The sequence below is a fragment of the Martes martes genome, assembly GCF_963455335.1.
Source record: "Martes martes genome assembly, chromosome: 13".
Classification (NCBI taxonomy): domain Eukaryota; kingdom Metazoa; phylum Chordata; class Mammalia; order Carnivora; family Mustelidae; genus Martes; species Martes martes.
In genome coordinates this window covers 70,824,634-70,851,060 of record NC_137901.1, presented here as the reverse complement: position 1 = coordinate 70,851,060, position 26,427 = coordinate 70,824,634, and the positions used below count along the sequence as shown (strand labels likewise).

General features: G+C 57.1%; 1 protein-coding gene across 6 annotated transcripts in view; it reads left to right on the top strand.

Annotated features, from left to right (window-relative positions):
• Window positions 1–9,605: 9,605 nt before the first annotated feature.
• EMID1 (EMI domain containing 1) overlaps window positions 9,606–26,427 on the top strand; it is a gene marked incomplete at its 5' end in the record, with an annotated part of 43,955 nt that continues 27,133 nt past the window's right edge. For 4 of the 6 annotated variants that reach the window (XM_080820987.1, XM_080820988.1, XM_080820989.1 and 1 more), the window contains 5 exons: window positions 9,606–9,706; window positions 16,198–16,311; window positions 16,813–16,916; window positions 24,598–24,675; window positions 25,721–25,782. In XM_080820987.1, coding sequence (XP_080677113.1) covers window positions 9,606–9,706; window positions 16,198–16,311; window positions 16,813–16,916; window positions 24,598–24,675; window positions 25,721–25,782 — 459 coding nt within the window. The remainder of the gene's footprint in view (window positions 9,707–16,197; window positions 16,312–16,812; window positions 16,917–24,597; window positions 24,676–25,720; window positions 25,783–26,427) is intronic. The other 2 variants (XM_080820990.1, XM_080820991.1) reach the window with 2 other exon arrangements.

The window sequence follows — 26,427 nt, the reverse complement described above, 5'->3', positions numbered from 1 at the left end:
AAAATGAGTCCCACTTATTCTAAAAACCACCATTAAATAGAAAAACATGCTTATTTATTCAATTGCACAATGTAGAGGTGGCAGGATGCCTGGCAGAGAAGCTACTACCTTCCCCACCGTCACCGAGGACACACATTGTTAAGTGATGACAGCACTCTTTCCCACAAATCTGGAGAAAGTCTCCCTAGCCCTGTCCAATCTTCTCAAAAGGCGGCTTCTAGGAGTGGATGGGTGTGGGTGTAAACTCAGGACGCCACCTACTGGCAACGCTTCCTAATTGCAGGCAGAGTACTCAGCCACGGCAGGTTCTGAGCCAGCAAAGCCAGGCAAAATGACAGGACATGAATTCTTCAGCCTACTCCTGCATCAATAGGATAGCCCTCCTAGAGAAGAGCTTTGAATTTCAACACGAAGTTTCCTTGCTTTAGGAAATCAAGAGATTGGCCAAGAGAAGCATTTCAAGCAACAATGAGTAGTAACAAAGAGCCTTTAGGAAACCCTAGATTTTTCCCTGAGGTTCTCTTTTCCAAAGGCTCACCCTTCTGTCTGTCCCAGGCATCAGGTCCCCAGGCTGCCCAGATGTTTCATTCTGCAAACTATATGTGTCACATGCTTCAGATTCAACATGAGTACTTCTTCCTGAGCAGGGGTGCCAGCCACCAGGCAAGGAGCCCACTTAAAGACTCCTCGTAGTAAGCTACCCAGAGAGGTAGCTGCTGCTATCCCCATCTTCCAAGCAAGAGCACTGAGGCTCAGGGAGGGGAAGCAACAGTGGCCAAGGTCACACGGTGAGGAAGACAGAGGCAGGACTGAAAACACCCTCCTGGTCAACGGGGGCAACAGACCTTACAACGTTAGCCCCATATTGGGCCCCTTCCTGATAACAGGCTGCCCTTCTTGCTGGAGGACTCCAAGACAGGTAGCTGTGCCCTTGGGAATGTCCCACTGGAACAGGGCACAAGCAGCCCAGAGGGGCCAGTGGGCCCCTCTCAGGAGGAAGATGGCCACAGGGTAGTGTCCAGGGCTGATTCTGGACCTGGACAGCCCTTACCGTGTGCTGCAAGCGTCTGCAGCCAGACATTGGGTCCCACTCTGCTACTGCTAGCTATGCAGTTGATCACCCTCCCTGGCCTCACTTGCTTGGGCAGAGCACCTCCGCATGGGCAGCTGTGATAATTCGTGCGGGGTGCAGTCACACAGATAATAGCCTGGGGTTGACCCAGGAGGAAGCAGGTCAATGCTGACTCTATTTCCCCACTCTCCATCACCCTGTCCTCCTTCCCACTCTCTGTTCTTTTCTCTCCCTGTCTCTGCCAGTGTGACTCTATGCTGATCTGCACTGTCTCCGTGCCAGGCTCAGGTTCCTCTATGGGGACATGCTGGCTCAGTCTCTCTCCATCTCTGACCCTCCTCTTCTTTGTTTCCCTCTTCTCTCCCCCTCTCTCCCTCTTCCTCCCTCCCTGGGACCAGTGGGACAACACAGCCAATTTCAGGGCCTGCAGACATGGGGGCAACCCTGGCTGTCTGACAACCCAATTCCAGGGACGGGCCTTTCCCTCTGGCCCTTCCCACTTCTTTGTTACCTCCCTGAACAACCTCCATTCGAGTGTGACCTGAGCAACCGGAAGTCCCGGGCCAGGCCTGCTAAGGACAGGAGCTTGGGGTCCTCCCAGGGAAAGCAGGATGGGGCCACGTCCCCGCTCAGAGGTACAATTCCTGATGCAGCCTTGATACTAGTAGACCTCTGCCTGCCCAGAGGTACGAATGTGCGGAGAAACCTCACACCAGCACCCAGGGGCCCTCCCAGGCTGCAGGCAATAGCCACCAGGGCTGGAATCTGAAAAGCCGCCATTTTACATGGCGCGCATGCGCGCGCGCACACGTATTTCATTCTTCGGGCAGAGAAGGACTATGGCATGTATACTTTGGGGTATTAATTTTTTTTTTCAAACCATGTAAAAGGATTCACAATGAAAACAAACACCCTCAACCCACAGTTCACTTCCCAAAGACAGATGGTTACCGGTTTCTCGTGAATCCTTCTTGAGAGGTGAGTGCGAAATCCAAGTGTTTATGGGCATATATTCCTGTAATTTCCCCCCCATATGGCAGCAGCCTTTACACACAGCTGTACTTACATTTTTCACTTCACAACTGGTCTTGGAAAGTGTTCCCTAATCTACCTCATCTCTATATATGTATTTCACATATCACAAAATTCATCTTTTAACATGTCCAATTCAGTGGTTTCTAGTGTATTCAGAATTGTGGGGCCACTATTTCTATCTAATTCTAGAACATTTCCATCACCTAAAGAACCCCACTGGCCAGGAGCAGACCTTCCCCATCCCCTGTCCCTCTCCCCCCCTGCTTTCTGTCTCTATGGACTTGCCTATTTTGGGCATTACGTATGAATACAGTATGTGGTCTTTTGCCTCTTGCTTCTTTAACCCAGCCTAATGTGTTGTTTTTTTTTAAGATCTTATTTATTTATTTGACAGACAGAGATCACAAGTAGACAGAGAGGCAAGCAGAGAAGTTGGGGGGGGGGGAGGAGCAGGCTCCCCGCTGAGCAGAGAGCCCGATGTGGGGCCTGATCCCAGGACCCTGGGATCATGACCTGAGCCAAAGGCAGAGACTTTAACCCACTGAGCCATCCAGGTGCCCTCCAGCCTAATGTTTTCAAGGTTTATTCATTATCCCAGCTGTGGCACATGTCAGGACTCTGTTTCTTTAATGCCTGACTAATATTCCACCGTAAGAGTGTACCACAGTTTGTTTCTGTCCTCATTCTGTTTAGTGGCAATGCAGCATTCTCCTGGTGGAGGTGCCGTAACCAGTCTCCCGCAATGGAGGTTTAGATTGTTTTCAGTCTTTTACTACTACAAATAGCGCTGTGGTCAATTCCTTGGGTTCTTTGCAAATATATGTGTAAGAGGCCTTCTCGGTGTGGAACTGCTAGGTCAAAGGAGTATACATTTTACCTTTTCTTAAATATTACCAACTGCTCTAAAGAAGGCATTGTGAAGTGACATTTTTCCCACACCCTTGCCAACCCATCTTATCAAAAATGATTTAAGTCTGTAGCATTAGTTTTGGAGGGTGCTACCTTATTGTAGTTTTCATTTGCATTGCTTTTCTTTTGAGTGAAGGTGAATGTCTTTTCACTCCAAGTTGTCTGTTCATACCTTTTGCTCATTACTGGGTCATTGATGTTATTGATTTGTAAGAGCTCTTTATATGTGGAGGAAATTAACCTTTTTTGTCTGACTGACATGTTGCAAATTTTCCCACAGTTAATCACATTACTTTTTTCTATGAAGAAATTTTATTTTTATTTTTTTTTAGATTATTTATTTATTTGATAGAGATTACAAGTAGGCAGAGAGGCAGGCAGAGAGAGAGGAGGAAGCAGGCTTCCCACTGAGCAGAGAGCCCGATGCAGGGCTTGATCCCAGGACCCTGGGATCATGACCAGAGCTGAAGGCAGAGGTTTAACCCACTGAGCCACCCAGGCGCCCCTCTATGAAGAAATTTTAAAGTACCTGAATGTATCTTTGATGGGGTCTGGGGTATGTATCTTTCCTAGAACTCTTGGAAAAATTACAAAAAGGGCCCAGCATCTATGCCTATTTATGGATCTATCAAGGGAACCAGACAAATGAACAGATGGCTCCAGCACAGAATGCTGTGAGTGGGAAAGCCCAGTGGACACATGACCCAGTCTTGACGGGTATAGGACATCTTCCTAGAGGCAAAGGGTGTGATAGCTGAGCTGAGACTGAAGGGTGAGTGGGCATTGGCGGGCCAAGGGGACGGGATAGGAAAGTCATGTGGTTGGCTGGAGAACACAGGGTGGTTGGGACACCTGTGACACATTTAGTGTCCCAGGGTCTGGGGCAGAGGGAGGATGAGCAGGCCAGACCATGTTCAGTTCTCCACCTGAGGGCAGCAAGGAGGTTAAAGGTTTCCCCACATGGTGAACTGGCTTCATTTGCCCTTGGGAAGATCCTGAAGTACTAGAAGGTTCAGAGAGGAGGTAAGGCCACCAAGGAGACTGAGGTCACATCCCACAAAGGGGGAAGGCTGGATGGGACAAAGCCAAGGGGTGAGCAGATGGACAAGGGATCCAGGCTTAGTGCCATAGGGCTGGACCAGAGGACGGGGCAGGAAGAGCCTGGAGTTCAAGTGCCCAAGGAACATACATCCCCCATGTGGCCGTCCATCCCCTAAAGACTCTGCAGGCCAAGCAGGAGGCTAGGGAATCCATTTATCTTGGGCCCAAGGGCTCTTTTACACAGCTGATACCAGCCCAGGTCAACCAGGGCCAGGCATGAGGTAGGGGAGACTGGCTCCCACCCTTGGGGGGCAGAGGGGCAGGGTGCTGAGGGAGACCAGAGTCTGTGGGGTGCAGAGAAATGGATGAAGCTCCGGAATGGTGCTGGGCTGGCACACTGGTCCTGCCCCCTTCTGCCCAATTCCTGCGAACCTGGGGGCCTCTTCCCAAAGCACCCTTTCCTCTGTGCCTTTCTGTCTCTTTTTCTGTTTCTCTGTCCTGTTCTACTTGCTACATCTCCCTGGCTCACCTGTCTTCTTCTATCACTGGCTGGCCGGCTCCCTCTCCCTCTCTCTCTGAGTACCTCTCTCTATCCCTCTGTCTCCCTCAGGCTCTTTCTCTCTCCCATCCCTCTCATTTTCGTCTCCCCCCCTTTGCAGTACTTCCACTGATGGAAACCATTCATGTCAGGGGTATCATGTGCTCATGGCCCAGCAGGTGCCACCTAGGACTGGCAGGGTCCTGGGGCCTCTGCTCTGAGTGGCTCCTCTTGCCTGCCCTTGACATCTGCCACACCCATCTAACCACAGAGACTTATGGCCACCCCTCCACACCTATCCAGCCGTGGGAGGCTGGGGGCTTCACTTCACTGGGGCTGGCAGAGAGACACCTTCCCACTCAGAAGGCCCTCTCACTTGGCAGACCTCAGACCATTGGTCACCAAACATCTCCCTTATTAGTCTAGAAGTTCCACTACCATGATTTAGGACTTAAGCAAGGAAGAATCTCTGTTTACTGCCCTCCAACATATAAAAACATTCAACATATTAGTCATTGACACTCTAGTGTGAAGGAGCTCACAGGTCCCACCTCTACCCGCCCCTCCCTCCCCCAGCTGGGTGGATGCTGCCTAAGGACACTTCTTTAACCCATTGTTGTAGGAGGACAGGTGTGAAAAGAGAAACAGAGTAAGGGACTCCATAGGAGGCAGATGGGACAGAGGTGGAAGGCAGAAAGGTGAAAGGAGGAAGGATTTGGGGGGAGGTACCAGAGGATGGGAAATGGGACAAATGTTAAGCAGAAGGCCTCTCATTTGTCCATCCCTTCGCAGTCAACAGAGCACAGTCACAGGAGAGTCCCCAAGTCTTGTATCACCCCCACTTTCCGGATGGGAGGCCTGAGGCCCAGAGAGAAGGGACCAGTTCTAGATCACGCAGAACATCCAGGTCTCCGGACTCCAGATCCAGGTACCCAGTCCTGTCATGGCTTGTGCCCCATCCCGCCACTCTGTTATCTTCCCCCCACTCCCAAAGGTGCAGGCCTCTCCTCCCCAGGATTCCTGAGGACAGCAGAAGGCCCTCCTGCAGCCCTAATTTATGACTTTCTGACAGCTTCCTTCCTACCGTTCCCTTCTAGCCTCAGACCCCGCTCTGTGAGGAAGGAGTGAGCTGGGTGGGAACAGCAGCTCCACGGAGCACAAATAACTTGGCCAGGCAGCTGCAGGCTCTTGGGGGATGGAGGGGGTGGGGGCAGCGCCCCCCACTCTGGACTCATGGGATGTCCTAGGCTCTGGGACAGAGGGGCAAGAGGGCCAGGCCTCCAGATCAAAGGCACAGAAAGCGGGCATTGTTCCCCAACCTGGAAACTCTTGGGGAAGGCCTAGCCCTCTGGGCCTGCCCTTTGTCTGGGCAGAAGCTTTGAAGGCCACTGACATTTACCCAGGCCCCTTCCCTTTCATGACACCCCAGGCAGTGCCGGGGCTGGAGGCCCCGGCCTCTCGGGGGCTGCTACACAGCTCTGTGGGCACCCCTTAGCCCACAGCCTACTGGAGCTCCTTCCTCACCTCCAGAATTTGGACAAGGTGGGTACAGATCAGGTGGGGTTCCTGGTCTCAGCCCAGCTGGTATGCAAACGGAGCTGATAATCATGCCCCACCCCCCACCGACCCCGGAGCCAGGGAGGCTGTCATCTGGGACACCAGCACAGGAAAGGGGTCCTCAGCACAGGCTCAAGTGGGGGTTCACAGGGAGCCTGTGGTCCAGGTTTATTTGCTATGAGAATAGAATTTCCTGTTTGGACCAGGCCGAGTGGACATGTCAGTGAATCCACACCAGAAGGGCTGCGTTTCCCGGACCCCATGGCCTGCTCCAAGAGGGGGTGTGTGTGTGTCCCCGCGTCCCTGTGTGGTCCACATGTGTGTGCCCACGTGTTTTCTCTTACCTCACCAGCTCCCAGACAGGCATCAAATCTGGGCCAAGTCCTCTTTTTCCCTAAAGCCCCGCTGTGGGGCTCGACTGGCATGCGCGCATGACCCAGCACCCCTCGCTCCCTGGCCCTCCTCAGGTGAGCCGCACACCTGGGGATACCAAGGCGGCCTCCCTGGGGACCGAAAGGAGGGCAGGAAACAATGCAATCAAAATGCTTAGCACAGCACCTGGCACACAGTCAGCACTCGGTAATGGAAGCCGTGCTCTTACTGGCGGTCGTGGTCTGGTCTTGGCAGCAGATAGGACCGGGCCCTGAGGGAGGAGGCCCCGCCCACAGGGACAGGCCCCGAGACCTCGAGCCAGCAGGCCCTTCTCCTCTCTGCCTCAGCAAACACTGAAACCTCAAATGACCAAGCCTCAGGTCCCCGCAGCATTTCCTGCCCTCCCTGCGCAGGGAGGAAAGAGGACCAGAAAACAGGATGACATTTCCCAGGAAAGTGTGTGCTTAAAGCAGGGGCTTTCAGAAGGCCATGCCCCCAGGACCTCCACACGGAGACCCAGATCTTTCACACTTGCCCAGAAGCTAACTCCTGAGCCAGAGGGATCTCGAAAAGCTCCAACAGCTTGTTCTTTCAGGCCGGGAAGTGAGATTCAGAGAGGGGAGGTGACTTATCCCAGGTCACACAGCTCCCAGTGGTTGCTCTGGAATTGGGGAGGGGTTGACACTAGGCAGGAACCCCCACACAGCACCACCAGGAGCTTATAGGAGACCCCAGAGATCCCAGCCTCAGCCAGGACAGGATCAAATGTGGATAACACCTTTTCCTGGGAGGATCCCTTGTTCAAAGTTCCCTTTTTAGAGAGGGTTCTCTTGCTGGAGAAGTCCTGTGGTGGCCTGCAGCTCCCATGAGCTTTGTGGCAGTGATCGAGGACGTGTATGCCAGTAATCACCGGACCAAATCTCTGGCAGTCTCCTGTGGCACCCAGTGGGGGTCCCAGCCATCTCACACACCCTCCCAGGCACTCTGTCGAACAGAAGCCAGTGGCCATCCCTTCTCCTTCCTTCAGAGCTGCCCTCCAAAGTGCCCTTTGGGGAGATGGTTTTTCATCCTCCCCACTTACCCAGGGCTTGGTGGGGCTGCGATCCTCTCAGGAGGTGGCCCCTTGGGAGTGACCAGTCTTCCGGGGGATGAAGTCACTGATCTCATGGCAAAACCAAGGGCTAACCGGGGAGGCACCAAGCTGTGTTTTGGGAGGTCAGACAGCCAGCATAAAGTAGGTGTCCCAAAATTGCACACAGAAGGGAGGGAGGCAGCTCCCCAAGGGAGCAAAGTTGATGCTGTGATGATGTCTTTGGAGGAAGTGGGGCATGCTTGGGGGGCCATGTGAAGCAGGGGACAGTGGATGCCCCGGCATGGCCATGATATCAAATGGCCCACCACATGAGGAAGGTGCAGCTGTCCTTACAAAGAGAAACTGAGGCTGGAGAGGGGCAGGACTTGCCCAAGCTAACTGGGGCAAAGACAGCAGAGCAGGGTTTGAACCTAGTTCTCACTACCTGTCCCCTTGGGTAGGGGGGGCAGCTCCCTCTATATTGGCACCACCCTGCTTACGCACAGAATCTGGTGCTGCCCAGCCCTGGTGAGTCCCGGGGGGCCGTCCCAGTGAGGCAGGGGCTGGCAGATCCTTCCTGCTGGAGTATTTCTAGTAGAGATCCTGGGTCTGGGTCTGGACAAGCCACGGCAGGATCCTGAAGGGCAGGCCCCTGGTCTGCTGCCAAGCTGGGCAGGGGGTTCCCCAGCCCAGGGCTGCCTGCTGCATGTCAATCCAGGCAGAAGAGAAGGTTAGAGACTGTCCTGAGATTTTGGAGAGGTCACCTCTAATGACAGCTGTGGTTCCTCCCCAGAAGCACACACACCTACCACAGACATCCATCGCACACCTGCACACAGGCATCACACACATACCACAAACACCCATCAAACTAGCACATGCACACATCACACATATACACACTCCTCCATCACACATGCACACATCGTGCACACACACACACTTGCATACACCTTTGAGGGATTCACACCTGTCTCCCCAGAAGCTCATCCATGTACCCCAGATAAAGAAACTCCACTCTAAGCCAGTCCTTATCTTGTTACAGATGGGGAACTGAGGCCCAGACGGACAAGCTACCTGCCCTCTTCCCTAATTGTGGTTAAGAGCTGACCCTGCTTTGGCACACCTGGCTGGCTCAGGTCATGATCTCAGGTTGATAAGATCAAGTCCAGCTACGGGATCTGAGCAGAGTGTGGAGCCTGCTTAAGATTGTCTCTCTCTCTCCCTCTGCTCCCCCATCCTCCCTCGCTCCGGTCCAAAAAAGAGCTGACCTCTCTGAAGTCAGAAGGTATGAGTTCAAACCTTGGCTCTTCCAACCACTGGCAGACTGCGCCTCTCTGTGCCTCAGTTTCTCCATTTGTAAAATGGCAATACGAGTGGAGACACAGCAGGGGCTTCTCCTGGCAGGGGCAGCCACGAGTGCCTGGGCCTCAGTTTACTTCTCTGTGTAATGGGAATGATTGTGCCCACCGCGCCTAGAGTGGTTTGAAGATTAAACGGAGACAGGATGTGAAGCGGAGGCGAGGTGCCCTGCACACAGTGGCGCTCACTGCTCAGGAAGTCTTTGTTGCATGCACGGCTAGGGGATGAGGGCCCTGGCATCATTAGTCCAGGCGTGGCGGCTTTGGGTCCGGGCTCAGCTCCCCGGCCTGCAGCACGTGAGAGGGCACCTCGGAACTGGTCCCCTGGCCCCCATACGGTCATGCGGCGAAGGGCGCCGGGCTCAGGTGGGCACCTGGCAGGCCTCCCGGCGGGGGCGCCCGGCCCCCCGGGGCTCCTTCCGGGTTGGCAGCGGCCGTGCAGGGGGCGGGGGGCCGCGCCGCGGGGCCGGGCGAGGCCGGGAACGCGCGCCCCCGCCCCGCGCCCGCCTCCCGCCCGCCTTCCCGTCGCCGCGCTGGGAACCGGGCTCCGCGTGTCGGGGGAGGCTGGCGGCGCGGGCGGGCGGGCGGAGACGGCGGGCTGGGGGCGGCGACGGCGAGGGGCCGCGCGCGGAGGGCGCCGGGCGCAGCATGGGCGGCCCGCGGGCCTGGGCGCTGCTCTGCCTCGGGCTCCTGCTCCCGGGAGGCAGCGCCGCGTGGAGCGTCGGGGGAGCCCCGTTCTCCGGACGCAGGTAAGGGTCGCCTCCCACCACCTCTGTGCCCTGCCAGCCCCGGGGCTGGGACTCCACGCACCCCTCCCCACCCCCCGCAAACCTCCCTTCAACCTCCGTGCAAGCCAGGGATTGGTAAGGGTACCTGGTGCCAGCCGAATGGGAGTAGGGACCTGGGCCAGCCCCGCTATCTGGAGGAGGCTCCCGGCAGTGCGGGGGTCCCCGACTCCATGTGTCTGAGCCGGCATTCCCCTCCAGACTCCTCCACCCCCCCCAACTTCACTTCCAGAGCCCCAGAGGTGGGGGAAGGGGAACAGTGAGGGAGAAGTCCGCCTCCTGGGACTTCCATCGCCCTAGCTTAAGGGTCCCCTTGCCTGCACGCAGGAAGAGCCCAGCACATCCCCCAGCTGACCCTTGGGGACCCCCCTCCCTTTTCCCTTCTCTCGGCTTTTTTTAGTACCCCGGCTATTTATTTCCCTCGGAGGAAGAAGACTGGGGAGGAATTTCACAGATCTGTGGGTCAGTGGCCATCCCCAGGGACCTGGCATTTTAATCAGAGACTGGAGAGAGCATTCTGTATTCCTGCTGTTGTTTCTGGAGCTGGGAACATTCTCTCTGTTGGTGTTTGTGGAGCATCTCCCCAGGGAGGAGCCCCTTATTTGCAGCGTGGTCATGAATCCTTCAAGGATTGAGTAAGGTAGGAAGCACTGTCCCCATTTAGCAGATGAGCAAACTGAGACCCCAGAGAATTAACATAATCGTCTGTGTTCATGGGCCATTAATGGAAGTGTTGGGATTCGAATCTGTGTCTTTCTGGCCATGATAACAGCGTTTGAACCTGTTCCCTGTCCGCGCCTGCAGCCCCTACCCCTACTGGGGTCCCCTCTCGAAAGCCAGCCATTTGTTTGAGGCAGACAATGCGGAGTAGCCAGACCGCTTCAGGCCTTTTCATCCCATTCAAAGGCCTTCCTGGGGCCCCCACCCCCTAGGGCCTCAATTCTTTAATTCTTTTCAGAAATTCCCTTTCCCAGTGGTCAGGGGCCAGCATGCCCTTGCTGGGCTAGCAAGAGCAGGTGACATGGCTAGGGCTGGAGGGCAGAGGTGGCCACGGCATCAGAGACCAGAATAGCAGGCATCCCAGACAGGAGCAGGCAGGTGGTCCATATCACAGCCACTCCCACCTACTGCATGCTGACCACAGCTGACCTGGGCTGGGCATAATTACCTGCACCCACCACCTCCAGAATCTTCCCAGCTGCCATGAGAGGCATGCATTTTGACGATCTCCCTTTCACGGAAGAGGAAGCTGAGGCTCAGAAGGAGGATATGACCTGCCCAGGGCATGAATGTGAACCCCCAGGATCCTAGGTGCTAAGATAACCAAGACCCTAAATTTGAATTCCCAGCGTCAGGCTCAGGATGATGGTGGAGAGGGTTTAAGGTCCAGACTGCCCTCCAACCAGTCCAGGGCAGGGTTTCCCAGCCTGGGCTTCTCACCCACCAGGGCTTCCTGGGTGGGAGCAAGATGGTGGCCCTGGGCAGGTAGCTGGTGGTCACTGGGAACTGTCACCGCATCTGTACACAGAAGGCTCACAGTGGCCTAGCATCACCAAAGCCCTACGGGCAATGCCGTTGTTCCCATTTTACAGATCAGAATGGGACCCAGAGAGAGAAAGCGGCACCTCAATCCAGGCCAGGCAGTTTCCCAGTCCCGTGTCCTTGGCACCCTAGGAGAAGGTGTCAGCTTGTGGGTCTGGGAAAGGTTTGCAGCTCGTGGTTAGGAGTCCTGGCTCTGGTCCTCACTCAGTGTGTGACCTCAGACAGGTCACTTCCCTGTCCCGGTTCTCCGTTTCCTCAGTGTTCCCCTCTTCCCTCCCCTTCTCCCCGGCCCACTGCCTGTTCTGAGGGGGGATGGTCCCCCACAGGAGGGATGAATAGTGGTTCCTGCTATCACGGACATGCGATGGAGGAAGGGACCCCTAGCTGGAGGAATCCGTGGTCCTCAGCTGCCGGGACCTCCCCTTGTGGCCATGTCCCAGCATTGTTGGAGATAGCATGGGGACGTCACACGCCATCAGACCTCCCTCCACCCCCAGCCCAGCACCCCAGGCGCCCCTTGGCAGCCAAGGGATCAGAGGCAGAAAAGAGGCTTTGTGCCTGGGGAGGGGGATGCCCGGGAAGGCATCCAAGGGGCTACCCCAGCCCCAGGAATGTGGCAAGACTTTGAGACCCCCAGAACCAGGGTGCCTGGGGGCTGTGCAGAGCTGCTTTGGCTTACCCCTGCCCCTCTGTATGTCCCCCAGTCCCTGCTGGGGCTGCTTCCTGACACCCTCCCCGCCAGGTCCCTTCCCTCCTGAATCCCTGTTTCCTTTAACGACCCCATCTCAGCACTGTGGTTCTCTAATAGAAACCATCACCAGTGTCCCAGGCCACTTCCTCCTGCAGGGTGGGCTTCCTTGGGGCAAGTCCTAGAATCAAGGAGAGGGGAGAATTCTCTTCCCCAGCCCCTCTCCTGGGAGCTCAAATCCCAGCTCTGCGCCCACATGGGTGACCCGGCCATGTGACTTCTCTTGGAGCCTCAGGGTGCCCCCCTATTAAATGCAGAGCCTGGCAGTCTCTATCCCAAAGTCAAGGCAAGGACCTTGGATGGAAGGTGCTGTGCTGAGGTCTCTTGGGGAAGCCGCTGGACCCCAGCTGTGGGCTGTGGGGTCCGAGCCCCAGTCCAAGAACCACAGCTCTTAGCGCCCGGCTATGTGGTGTGTGTGAAATCTCTTTTGCCAGAGGAGATCCTGCTGTCCCCATCTGCAGATGGGCAAAGTGAGGCACTGAGAGAGAGTCAGGGCCTTGTCCAAGGTCGCCGAGTTAGGAAGTAGCAGGACCAGGACTAGAACTTTGCCTCCAGAGTGGGGTTCTGGCTCTAATCACCCCACCCCCACTTCATACGTCTCCTTTCTTTCCTCTTCTTTTCATAACGGCCCTTGGCCCCTGGCCCGCTTGGCTGCCTCCTGCAATTAGCCGCTATCACTGTTCCGGATCACAGCCCTGGGCCCCGCAGAGACAAAGTCCCCTGGGCCCCCGTGGCAGGGACTGGAGGGCAAGTGGGAGGGGGGCCCTCGTGGGGGCAGCCGGTGCCAGGCTGAGCTGGTCTGGCCTGTTTTCTCTCCTCTGGCAGCCTCTGGGGGCCTGGGAGGTGCTGAGTGGGCACGAGTGGCAAGCCCAGAAGGGAAGTGCCGCCTTCTCCCAGCCCCTGCCCTAGCTCTATCCCACAGACTCAGCATCAGGGGTTCCTGGGCATCTTCTCACTGACCACGTCCCGTCCCAGGAGACAGGGCCCCCGGGGGTGGCGGGATTGTAGGCCGGCTTCCAAGTACTGCATCCATCTCCGGGAACCTGAGTCATGGCTCCCCTGCCCAGGCCCACTCTCTGCTCTTGATCATTCAGTCATTCAGCAAATGTCCCTAAGCACCCTCAGGCTGAGCCCTGTCGTGGCTCGGCCCCTGCCAGTGCCCTCTGTCAGCATCCACACGGAAGGGAAGAGCTCAGGGCTGCTGAAAGGGACCCCTGGAGGTGCCCACCCCTCCTTGAAGGACCAGTCAGTCTAGGCTCACAGGGCAATGAGGAGCCATGGCGGACTGTGGACTCACAGCAGGCAGTGGCCACATTAAGTCTGTGCTTTAGAAGGACCTCCTTCCTGCTGCCCAGGTGGAAAATTTACAGGGGGTCCGGGCCAGAACTCTGCAGAAGAACTTGCATTTATCCAGAGAACAGTGGGCGCTGGGGTCTTCAAGGTCAGGGAGGGGTGGGCTGTGGTTATTGGTGACTCCCCACACCCCAGGGAAGGGGCCAGGGGCTGACCTTGGACCCCACATATCCTGAGTATCCCCCTCTGGCTAGTCAGCCACCAGCTCCATATCTCCCAAGCAGGAGATTCAAGCAAACTCAAGGTCATGAGAAATAAACCAGGGAGCCAGGCAGTGACCCACCTGGGGGCGATTTTAATTAAGAAAGAAGAAGAAGATTGTTTTCTCTAGCTCCCACCCCCGGGGAAAGAGGGGCAAATCAGGCAACTGTGGGCGGTCCCAGGCGCACCTCCCCAAGCACAGTCCAGGGTGTGGGCATGGAGGGAGGGGTGTGCGCTCATGTGCGGGTGAGGGCACATGGCCCTGTGTCTGTAGACACCCCTCAGGAAGCCCCCTCCCAAAACTTGCACTCTGAGTTTTATGCATTTTTCTGGAGAGGGCTTATGCCCCCACCCCTCGCCAAGCAAACAAAACTCCAGGTTCAAAAAGCACAGCTCCAGGGACCCAGGGGATCTAAAGGATGGGGGGCCTTTTTGAAATGTATTTAACTTTTAAAATCCCCACCTCCTCATTAGGAGAAAAATTGCCAGCCAGAGGTTAAGAGGGCGGACTCTAGGATCAGATGGACCTCAGCTCCAACCATGACCGTGTTGTTCATCTTGGGTGCCTGGGGCACATCCCAGACCCCAGAGCCTCTGTCTTCCCATCTGTAAAGTGGTGCTCATAATTGGTGTGTGAAAGGCCCTGGCCCCAGCTCCTGGTGTGCAGCAAGCATGATAACCCAAGGCTGTTGTTAGTGCAAGGGACAGAGCAGATGGAGAGCCCCTCCCTGCCCCCAGAGGGGGCCATTTGCCGCAAGCCTGTGATTTTTCCTACCTTTATGCATATATAGCTATGAATGTGCGCATAGTCTTTGTGCTTCCTCATTTGAATAGAAACGCAATCGTTCTCCTCCTGTTGCATTTTTCACTTAAGCAGACACGGTGGTCTGCGTGTGGAGAACATGGGCTCTAGCTCAGCATCTGGTTTTCCAGATCTAGGGGTCCCGCGGCTGTTTAGGCTGTTCCTGGTTTTGCATCTTTCCCAACAACACTGTAACAAGCGCCTGTCACCTCTCGAATGGGGTGGCTGGCCACGGGCTGGGTGGAGCTTCTGCCAGGTCATTGGTCCAAACAGAGTCATCCCTTTTCCCCCCTTTGCCTTTGGCTGGGCTGTTCCTGCCTCCCGGACTGATTCCAGGGTGATCAGACAGGGAGGGGACTTCCCCAGGGTCCCACAGTGGGTTAAATGGCAGGTACCAGCCAAGGACATTGTCCTCTGGGTGGGCCAGGGTGGGGGGTGGGTCAGCAGCCAGGAGACTGATTTCGGTGGCAGCAGATGCCTCTGTGATGGCCGGAACATTCCAGGCGCTCAGCAGCCCTCAGCCTGCACAGGGTCATGGGCCCTGCATTTTTTGCCGGGGCTGGGAAAGGAGGGACTGTTTTAGGTGACCCTTCGCGGCCTGAGCCCGCCACTCCACCAGAGTTTTCCTTTGTGACCTCAAGCCTGGGGTCAGCAGGTTCCCAGGTCGGGGCCTTTACAGACCCACGGACCATGGCTCAGGAGATGGGGAGGAAACGGAAGCTGAGGTCTCTGGGATGGAGTCAGGATCCAGGGTGGGCCATCACATTCCTGGGTGCAAATCTGCCTCTACCATGCGCCAGGTCTGGGACAGGAACAGTTGTCTTCCCCTCCCCTCTGTAAAATGTGGGGAGGTGCCGGCTCGGCTCACCAAGAAGGTGAACGTAAATACCCTTAGCATACAGTAAGTGCTCAATATATGCAGTGCACTATGAAGCATACGTAGTTTCTTGATATAGGCAGCACAACTATGATTATTAATCGGCATTTGGAGAAGTCAGTCCTCCATGCTTGGGACATCTGGCTCTTCCACAGAGGGGACCCACGGATAAGACAGACAGCCTCTCTTCTGTCATGCCAGGGGAGGGAGAGGGCAGACATGAATTGCCAGCTTCATTCAGCCTGATGGGGATACGGAGTGCTGCAGGATCCGGGCAGAGAACCATCATTCTGTTAGGGTAGGTGGAGATGGGAAAGGACAAGGGGAGAGGTGACAGCACAGAAGGGCTTTGAAGGTCAGAGGTAACAAGTGTGGAAGTAGAGGCAGGGTGCTCCAGGCAGTGCGCCCAGTGTGAGCAAAGGCCTGGAGGTGAGGGATCCCAGCAGGTGTGAGCACTGGAGTGCTGAGCATGAAGGTGAGTGAGAGAAGGATAAGGCCAGGTTTCCATTTTAGGGCACTCCTTCTTGGGAGCCACTGAGGGGCAGGATGGAGGGACTGCTGCTGTTGTCCCGGTGGGCAACAGGAGGTATTGGTGACCTGGATGGGCTGTGGGTGGAGAGAAGTGATATTGAGAAAGGAGAAGTCGGGCAAAGATACCTTGCTCCTGTCCTGTGCCCCGCAGCTCATTCCCCCAGCCCTTCTGAGCGCCCCCAGCACAGCTGCCCCCTCCAGGGCTCTGGATTCACCCCCAGCCACAGTGCCCCCAAGACTCCCACTGGGGCCCAAAGGACTCTGAGAGCTCAGGGGTCTCTCCACCTAGAGACTCAGGGGCTCCTGGAGAGAACCTGGACCTCCTCACTCACCCCCCACCCCGGGTCCCGAGCAGGGGCTGTGCACAGCGCCCGAGCTTGCTCGCTGTGGGTCTGTTTCAGGAACTGGTGCTCCTACGTGGTAACCCGGACCATCTCGTGCCATGTGCAAAATGGCACCTACCTTCAGCGAGTGCTGCAGAATTGCCCCTGGCCCATGAGCTGCCCGGGGAGCAGGTGAGCGAGACCCCAGTGACTCAGAAGCCGGTGGCATTCCAGGTGGGGGCACAGCGTGAACAGATGCCTGGTCACAGTCCAGCATCAGAAGTGCGGGGCAAGGCTGGGACCCCGACGGCAGGTGGAGCAAAGGGAACATCAGCCCTATGCCCAACCTCAGCACCTCCCCTTCTGCTCCTGGGGCACCTGGAGGGCTTCCTGGAGGAAGGAGTCCACCAGTTACCCACATGCATTTGCTTGGTGAGGCTTCACTTCTGGGGACAGGCCAGCTTGCAGGGACTCCCTGTCCAGTTAGGATCTGGATCCCCCCCACCCCACCCCGCAACCTGGGGAGTTAGGAGGGATTGGAGGGGCTGAATCCCAGAATATAGCCAGAGAGAGGCTCCAGAGGGGCCCAGAGGTGGCAGAGGACCCCGGACATTGTCCTCATGGACATCCAGGTGAGCAGGAAAGGCAGCAGAAGACTCTGTCTGAGTTTAGCCCCCTGGGCCCTTCTTTCAGCTATAGAACCGTGGTGAGGCCCTCGTACAAGGTGATGTACAAGACGGTGACCGCGCGTGAGTGGAGGTGCTGCCCCGGGCACTCAGGGGTGAACTGCGAGGAAGGTAGGACCCCCTGAGGGACAAGCCAGGTGCCTTTCCTTGGGTGTGTGGGTGGGAGCGGTCAACCCTTGCTGAGTCGGGGTACACCGCACACTCAGCACTGTGTCCTCTGGGGCCCACTGTTGAAGCACAGCTCGGACACAGCTGGGGCTGGCTGCTCCCCAGGTGTGGACCCACCTCCCTCCTGGGGGACTCTCAGGAGCTCTGGAGAAATTCCATACATGCCCTGGAGCTCACATCTTGAGTCACTCCATCCCAGGTCTTTCCTCCAAACTCGGGGGAAAACCCATCTGGACCTGTCCATTGGATACCCTCCCAGCTCTCGGAAGCGAAGCACCGCTTAGGTCCAGGCTGGCATGGTTGGGATGCTTGTATCCGTCCTGCAGGCAAAGAAACCCAGGCTCTGGAAAGTAGTGGGTATACAGTTGCTAAGTGGCAGTCAGGGTCCAAGGGATGGGCATACCACGCATAATGCATGTCCCAGGCACAGGACGGGGGGGGGCTCTTTTACCCCGGGGCCTTCCTCTGCAGGCCACACGTGTGGCTCAGGGCTGAGCGCCCAGCACCCCAGTATGCCCAGAGGACACAGCCTAGGCCTCCCCACGCCCTGGCCACATGCTTACCTGGAGAGCCCTCTCCAGGCCACCTGCCTCTCTGCTAAGCAGACCAGGTGGCTCCTGCCCTCCCTCACTGCCTACCTGAACTCAGAGAGAGGAAGACTTTGGTCATCAAGGGCTGTGTTCCCACAATGGCCCTCCAGAGGACAGACCAGCCTGGAACCAGCCCAAGAAGCAGTCCCGTAGGCACCTCAGTGAAAAGGGGCCATTTGGGGCCCCCAAAGTAGCCTCAGTCGCAAGACCTATTCTCATCCCATGAACGCATGAGACATGGCCTCTGGCTCAGGAGAACGTGAGGCTAACAGAAATCACCGATCTTGAAAGATATACAAGCTTCACCTCCCCGGGACCCTATGAGAGTCCTGGCTCACAGACCAGAGGCCCAGAGAGGTGGAGTCCCATACCCAGAGTCCCCCAGGGTGTGGGGCAGAGCTCACCACAAAGTGGGGTGGGGAGGGGGCCTGGCAGGTTTCCTTGTGGGGCTGGGGGGTCCCCAGTTCTGGTGGGGTGGCTAAAGGAGCAGGGGAGCTACCTGATGGCCAGTAGGAGTCCTGGACTGAGAGGAGCCCACCAGGCCTGTGTGGGAGGGCAGAAGTGATGGGGAACCAGGAACGGGACCCTCCCCTACATGCTGGGAGAAAGCAGGGCGGAAGGGCCCAGGGGCCAGGAGGAGAGCCAGCCAGGAGGGGCTGCTGCCAAAGAGGCTACAGAGGAGCTGGGGCGGGGGGGAGGGGAGGGTGAATCCCCAGAGTGTGGGGGCCACCTGGGCCTAGCAGGCCTGCCCAGACAAAGGCCGCTCTGTCCCTGGCTTTCCTCTCAAGGGCAGACCTTCCCAGGTCCGCGGGGCCATTGTGGAGCTGGTGAGGGTGGGGGACAGGTGGGGGCAGAGCCGGCGCCCTTGACTGCCACAGCTGGAGGCGGTTCGTCCAGAAGCCACGATCAGGGCTGAGGGCTCTGATGATGGCATGGTGGGTGTGCAAGACAGGCAGGGCTGGGCCACCCCTGACATCTGCCATCTCCCTCGCAGTGTCTCCAGGTCCCAGCCTGGGGCTGGGAGTATCCAGGGCTTCATGGGCCAGGCCAGATCTGCTACACCCCAGCTGTGTGGCCTTGGGCTGGGGACTCCCCATGCATTGTGCAAGTCATTGTGCAAGGGCTTGGGAATGGGGAGGCTGCAGAGCCGGTGGCCCTGGTGTCATGCCCACTCAGAGGGAGGGGCACCCTCTCTAAAGAGCACCACGTGGCTGTGCGCTCTTGCAGAGCCTAGGACTCCCCCACAATAAGCCTCAGTGTTCTCACCTGTGGAATGGGCAGGATACTAGAGTCTGCCTCCCAGGGATGTCTTGAGGATGAAATACAACAGTAAAGACCTTGCTGGTGGTCTGACTGCCCGGGGTAGGCATAATGTGATGATGGATGGGACAGGAGGGGCCTCTTCCAAACCCATACAGTGAGAGCTGAGTAAAGGGATGCTCAGGCCTGGATATTCTGGAAAACTGCTCTGCTAGGGGCCCTGGGAATGGGGGTGGGGAAGTGTGGGGATATTGCAGGCCCATCCCAGGCCCTGCCCTTCCTCTGACAGCTGGGCTAAGGCTGAGCTCCCCAGCTGTTTCCCCTGCTGGTGACTGACCTCATAGTCTGCCCAGCACTGGGACATGGACCTGGGGCCACAGAGCTGTGTCACCAGAGCAGCCTGGGTGGCCTAAAGAAGGAGAGAGAGAACCCCTCATTCCAGAATCCAAACCTAGATCAGCTGCACTTTGCCGTGTGACCTGGGGCAAGTCACTCCACCTCTCTGAATCTTGTCTCTATCTGGAAGTCACCTAGTATTGGAAAATGCCCACGTTTAATACGAGCACCAGAGACTCAGGCCTTGAACCTTTGGCGCCTGTGCTGGGGATTCTGTGACGGCTCTCTGGGATCGTCCTGCCTCCGACCTCTGAGACCACGCTTCTTGTCAGCTGCTCAGCAGGCAGGCCTCCATATGCTTCCCCACCCCCATTCCCAGGGCCTTAGTCTCCAGAATCTTCCTTCCTTCACAGCTCTTAGCCCTGGCTTTCCCATCTGTGGAATGGGAATATTCACTCTGATGATGAGCAGGGATGTTCTCTGATGTTCACGACAACCTGGGAGGAAAAGACTGGAACGGGCCCCATTTTGCAGATGGGGAAACCAAGGCTCAGAAAGGTGAATGGACTGACCTGGAGTCACTCAGCACGGGAAGAGCCAGGATCAGAACCTGCCTGGCCAAGCCTCTATTAGCGCCTCCAGGCCTTGGGAAGCAGGGACTAGATGGTGGGGAGGGAGCCAGGCTGAGGTCTCACCCAGCTGCCCGCTCCCACTAGAACACAGTTGAGGAAGGGCCAAGGCCAGAATGTACTAAATCTGCTGGCCCTGACCCCCTGGAGCTCTGCTGAGAGCAGGGCTGCTGTGGCCTCCCTGTGATCCTGCCTCTGGGGTGAGTCCCAGCAGACAGATCAGCCCCATTGTCCAGATGATGAAAGTGAGGCTCTGAGAGGGCATAGGTCTTAGCCAAGGTCATGCTTGCTAGTAAGCTCCGTAGCTGGGATTCTCAGAGCAGAGCCAGGGCTCTGACTTGAGGTCTGCAGTATACCAACTCCCTACCGGACCCTCCCACTGTCAAAGTGACGAGGGGAAGGAAAGCGTCCCCTGTCTGCCATGCCCAGCACTGTGACTCATACTCACCGGCGTCATGCTATCGTGTCTCGGTGCAGAAGGTCCAGATGTAGAAATTGAGGCTGGGAGACGGAAACGCCGTGCTCAGGGTCACATCCAGATTCAAAGTCCATCCGTACGACCGGAACCAGGAGTTTTCCTGTGCAGCAACCCCAGCCAGGGACTCCCAGGGCAGGGCACTCAGACTGTTGGCGCAACCCTGAGACTGGCGGAAGCCCACCCAGACAGAAAGATAGAGGAGCTCCCTCCCCCTCCTCTCCCATGGGATCCCTTGGAGTCAGACAACCTCTGTGGGCCCCTCAATGTCCTACTGTCCTTAGCACACATGTCCCTTCCCCATCCAGGGACCCCCGCAGCTCTTGTCCTCTGTGGTGGGGAACCAGAGAAGGAAGAAGTTTGCCCGAGGTCACACAGCACAAAACCTTAAGAATAGATGGGAGGTTGTGGCCCAGGCCTTTCCTGGGCCTCGGGCCTGTCTGCATCTCCAACCCTAACAAGATGCTGGTTACAGGGTCGGGTTTATGCTTCACTCTGAGGATTCGGGATCCTGGGGGCTCAGTGCTGCATGAACCTGCCCATGTCCGCCACCGCTGTGCTCCACTCCCATCTGGAAGACCTGGTGGCCCCCATTTCCTGACTCCCTGCCAGCCCGTCCTCCATCCCCGTCTGGTGCTCCCCTCTCCATGCTCTAGTGATGTGCTCCAGCCCTGCCCTCCCTCCTTCTCAGCCCCGGCCCACACCGGCCCTCTCTCCCACCCAACAGCCCAGGTAGCAGCTGTCCCCTTTGCCTGTGACCTCCTTGGAGCCACCACCTGGCTACGATGTCCCCCATCCTGCTGCACTGCTCCTGTCTCTCCAGCACCTAACCTACTAATGGGAACCTCATTTTACACTGAAGAAAGGGCCAGGCCAGACACAGACTGAGGCTTCCCAGAGACCGCTGGAGGGTGCTCAGAGCTCCCGTCCCCTCCATCCCAACCCCAGCCTTGGTTCGGGCCAACAGCGGCAAATATTTATATTTGCAAAGTAAATTCCCAGGAGGACACCTGGCCTCGGGCTGGGGAGGCAGCCTCCCTGTGGCTGTAGTCACTGGACCCAGCAGACCCGTGGGTGGCTTGTGAATGAGGCAGGCCCTCTCCCAGCCCCTGCCCTGAGAGAAAAAGTCAGAGACGCTGCCCAGGGACACTCTCAACTTCTCACATCTGCGTTCTCAGCTTAGCACGGGGTTTGAAACCCCGCAGCCCCACCTCACTGTGCAGACAGGCAGCCTCTCCGCTCGGGGCCTCGTGTTCTCATGAGGACCCAATGAGAAAGGGCTTCTTAGCTTAACCCTGGTCCTGGGCAGAGGGAAGGGGAGCTGCTTGTGGGGGCAGAGGGCTCAAAACTATCCCTGATGCCGTCCTTGTGCAGATCAAGACTGGGAGTGATGGAGCGATGAGAGCTTCAAGGGGAAGCTTTGGTGGGTAGCTTGGTCTATCTGGGAAGACTTCCTGGGAGAGGTGACATAGGATTGACTGCTTCAGGGAAGGGGGTAGGGAAGCAGTGTGTGTGTGTGTGTGTGCGCGCGCGCACACACGCGCGCACGTGCACACACACAGACACACACACTACTGATAGAGACCTCCCTGGTGGTGGGAAATAGCCCACAGTCAGGCTTCTAGAATGGAGCTGGAGTTTGTGATCCTAGACCCAGCCTGGAGCCCCTGAGAGGGTGACTTTGGGGCTGAGGGGCAGCCCTTTAGGACAGACCACCAGGCTGGGGTGAGGGGGGCTTTTAGCCACTGGGGTCTGCTCTAAGGGCCCTAGCCCAACACCAACGGGAAGTATGTGATATTTTTGGATAACAGGAGACCTCTCCCCAACCCTCGGCCTTTTCCCTACTGGGATTTGCTGTGCTCAAGGGCCATTTGACAACCTGGTTTTCCCTTAAAGTAGTTCTGTCCATTTATCAGAATTTGGAGGAGTTTGGGGGATCGTTTTTGTGAACCCTGAAACCAAAACCAACATATTCTGCGATTTTTTTTTTTGGACGGTTTTGTTATTTTTTTAGCCTTCCTTCCTTCCTTCTCTCTTTCCTTCCTTCCTTCCTTTAAAAATTTTAACTTGCCCTTGACTTTGAGCCAGTTACATCTATGTTGATGGTCAAACTGTGTTTTCATTGGTTTTTCTAGTCTCCTCCAGGCTCCCAGAGAAATGCCTGAAAGCAAACTGGATGAAAAAGAATTTCCAACCACAAGTGCACAAATTAATGACTCAGGGAACCCCTCGTGTGGTGTTAGAAGATTTATGCTCATTTTTAAGAGCGTGGTGTCTGCAGTCCACAGTATTTTGCTTTTTATTTTGTTTTGCATTCGTTTTTCAGCCGGCGAGTCATGTCTTCATGAACAGAAGGTTTACTGAGGCCGCTGAGGTCCTACTACACACTGGGTGCTTTTCCAAGCCTTGCACAGGCCAGGCTGGGTCCCTGCCCTGGTGGGGCTCATGTTCCAGCAGGGGAGGGGGGCACAGGATGGGCAGCAGACTCGGGAACTGACATAGTTACAGGACGCGTTGGAGAAATGCCATGGAGAAACAGGGGAACGATAGTAGGGTAGCAGGGAGGGCAGGCTGGGCAGATGGTCTGCCCAGTTTCATCCCAGAAAAAGCCCAAACTTCATGGGGTTGGAGAGACAGCAGCTTCTTTTGGCAGGGGTCTTGCAAAGGGTAATAAAATGGCCTTTTACATCTTCACCTGGGAGCATAGAGGGTGAGGAGGGCCCGGGGAGCCCATTCCCCTCTGGAGCCTGCATTCCTGCCGGTGCCAGGCCTCCCTGTCTCGGTGTGACCTGCTGACTTGAGGGGCCAGCTGGCCCAGGGAAAGGAGCTCAGGCCCTGGAGTTAGTCCAACCGGGGTTCAAGTCCAGGCACCAGCCTTCTTGCTTTCACCCAGGAGAGAGATTCCCATTCACTCATCTTTGTCTGAGCCCAGGGGACAGAGGAGCTCTGTGCCTCAGTTTCCCCATCTGTAAAGTGGAGATGGTACTAGCACCCATTTGGAGGGTTGGGGGAGGATAATAAGTTAAGACTGTACATGGGAAGTGTTTACTAGAATGTGCCAGGCCCGGGGTTAAGTGCTAACTGTTAAGTGTCAGCTGTTATTACCTACTCTAGGATTGAACTGGGATATATACAGCACTGAGGCCATGGCTCACAGTGGCGTCCCGCCCCTCTTACCTGTCCCCAATCCCTGACCCAGTCTTGGGGTGTCAACACGCCTCTTCCTCTGTCCTGGGGGAGAGTCACTCCCTGCACTGGGGCAAGTCACAGGTCCCCAGGGAGGGCGTGCTGGGGACGCAGGCCCAGTCTGCACGAAGGCCCCGTAGTGCAGCGGGGTCTGGCAGCCGCCCTACTGAGGGCTAGCCAGAGGCACCCGTCTGGTTGGAGTTCCCGGCGCCTCACTCCCAGCACTAACCCACAGCCTGGCTCTAAGCCGCCAGGCCTGTGCCTTATTTGGGTCTCCTCTCCACCTCCCCACCCCTGGACAGACGGCACGTTGTGGCCTTAAAAGGCAGGCCTGGGGGGCGGGAGGGGGCAGTTGCTACTGCTGGCTCCAGAGCCCCTCCAGCTGTGCCCCCCGCCCTGGCTTGGCCAGCCCATCCCTCTGGCTGTGGAGAAAACCAGGCCCCCAAAGCCAGGCGGGCCAGGACAGCTGGCTCTCGATAGGGGTGGTGGTAGGGGTGGGCTCCTGGAACTCAGCCCCCCTTGCCCTCCCAGGCAGCCAGCTTCCCTCTGGTTTTCATTTAAAACCAGGGCTGGATCCACTTCTGTGTCTTTTTACCAGTTGGGGCAGGGAGAGGGTGGACGGCGATGGCCCTGCTGCCCACTGTGTGCCAAGCCCTGCATGTGCCCAGTGGGCCTCTTGGCACACATCGCCTTCCTCGGGCCTCCCAGCAGCCTGGGAGATGTAGTGGCCTGAGGACCCCATTTTACGGTTGGGAAATAGGCGGGTCCAAAGAGAACAAGTCTTACAGGCAGCGAGTAGCAGGGCTGAGACTTGGCCTTGCACCTGTTAGCTCTAAGCTCTGAACCCAGGCAGCGGGGGTTGGGGTGGGGAGGAAAGTGGGAGTGTCTCGCTATCACCCCCACCCATTGTGAGCCCCTCTCGCCAACACCATCAGGTTGGCTGTCTTGTTCCAGTTCAGCCCGGCTCACACTGTGTGATCCCGGGAAACCGTCCCACCTCTCTGGGCCTCTGTCTCCCTCTGCACTAAGGGAAGTAAGGATCCCCCCTGGGGCAACAGCAGCAGACGGGCAGGGTGGGGTCCGAAATAAGGACAACAAGGACGGTGCAGGGCGGTGGGTCCCTCACCCCCGTTGTCCCTCACTTGCAGGCTCCTCTGGCTTCATGGAGCCCAGGTGGTCGGGGGACACCATGCGACGGATGGCGCTTCGGCCCACAGCCTTCTCAGGTAGATGCCAGGGCAGCTGCTTAGGGTCCCTCTGGTTTAAGGGAGGCCTGGTGGGGGCCCGGGCAATGTGATGATGGTCTTAAGACCGGCTGGGTCTAGCAGTGGAGGGTCGGGGGGCGTGCCCACCCCTGTCCACCCCAGGGCTCTAGAGGGAGTCTGACCTGGGCCCAGTACCCCAAGACCCATGATCAAGACCAAGACCAAGCCCCCAGCTTCTGCTTTTTATTGAAATGATGCTTTTCTAATAAGCGTCTGCAATGAGTGAGGCACCGTGCCAGGTGCTTTCCATTGTCAGCTCATTTAAATCTCCCAGCCCCAGGAAGGCATCATTGTCCCCATGTTAAAGAGAAGGAAGCCGAGGGTCAGAGAGGAGACATGCTCTGCCCAGGACCCCACAGCCAGGAAGAGGCAGCGCTGGGACTTGACCCCAGATTTTGTGCTCATTAAGGACTCCCCCATCCTTGCTCTGAGCTCAGTTTCCTCAGATGTGAACTGGGGTAACACTTGTCCCAACATCCAGGATCTTGGAGAGATGAACCTGTAAACACTAGTCTCTGTATGCAGCCGCTGGGAGGTTGCATAATGGGCCAGGAAGGCTACGGATCACTTAGGGGTATTGCTGGGGAGACCGGAGGACCTGGCCAGTGGTTGTGGAGGGAGGATCAGAGGGGGAGCACCCCTGAGGCCAGCACTGTCCAGGCTGTGATGTGTTCGTCCCCAAAGCTGGCAAGCCCAGGCCAGCCCCGCCCAGGGGGAAGCAGCAGGATTTCCTGCCCTGGCTTCCAGGGAAGGAGGCATCTTGGAAGCTGAGGCCGCAGGACGTGAGTCTCTGGTTCTGCTCTAGGGGCTCTGGAGCCCAAGGAAACCCTCAGGGCATGCCCCACCCTGACCAGGTTGTAGCTCCTTCCCTGCACTGGGCCATCTCATGAGTTGGGGTCATTAGGAGTCTGTCCCCTTGCCTCTATTCTGCGCCCACCCCCGGCGGGGACTAAGGTGTGCCACAGGGAACCTGGGACACCTGGCCCAGCCTCGTCCCTCCCTGCAGGTTGCCTCAACTGCAGCAAAGTGTCAGAGCTGACCGAGCGGCTGAAGGCGCTGGAGGCCAAGGTGCGTGACAAGCTGCCCCTCCCCTGGGCCCCCCAACCTCGTCCCCGCCCACCCCCCACGCCCCATTGGCTCATCATTCCCACAGGGCAGCTCTGAGCTGAGCTTCAACACCCACGAGCAGGTGGCCTTCCCAGCAGGTGCCCGCCGCCCTCCGGAACCAGCTGGCCTCCCTTACGTGCCCATCCCCAGGAATCCAGCTCAGAGTCCTACGTCTGGCCAGCTCCTTCCCCCACGAAGGTCCCCTGTGCTCCCCCATCGCCACTGCAGACAGAGAATTGTACACATCGCCCAGAGCCCGTGGCTACGTCCCCTCCTTGCCCTGTCGCCTTTGCCCTTTACCCCCCCGACACCCACACCACCCTAAAAACACTATCTTCCCAGTTTCTGAAGAAAAACATCTGTTGGGCATCCCAAATGATTTCAAGATAAAAGGGTTTTAGCAATTAAAAAGTAAGACATTCCAGGGGCATCTGGGTGGCTCGGCGCGTTCAGCGACCGCCTCTTCATTTCAGCTCAGGTCATGATCTGGGGGTTGTGACATGGGTTGTGAGTTGGGCTTCACACCCCGTAGGGAGTCTGCTTGAGATTCTCTCTCTCCCTCTGCCCCTCCCCTGCCTCCTGTGCACGCGTGCTCTCTCTAAAATA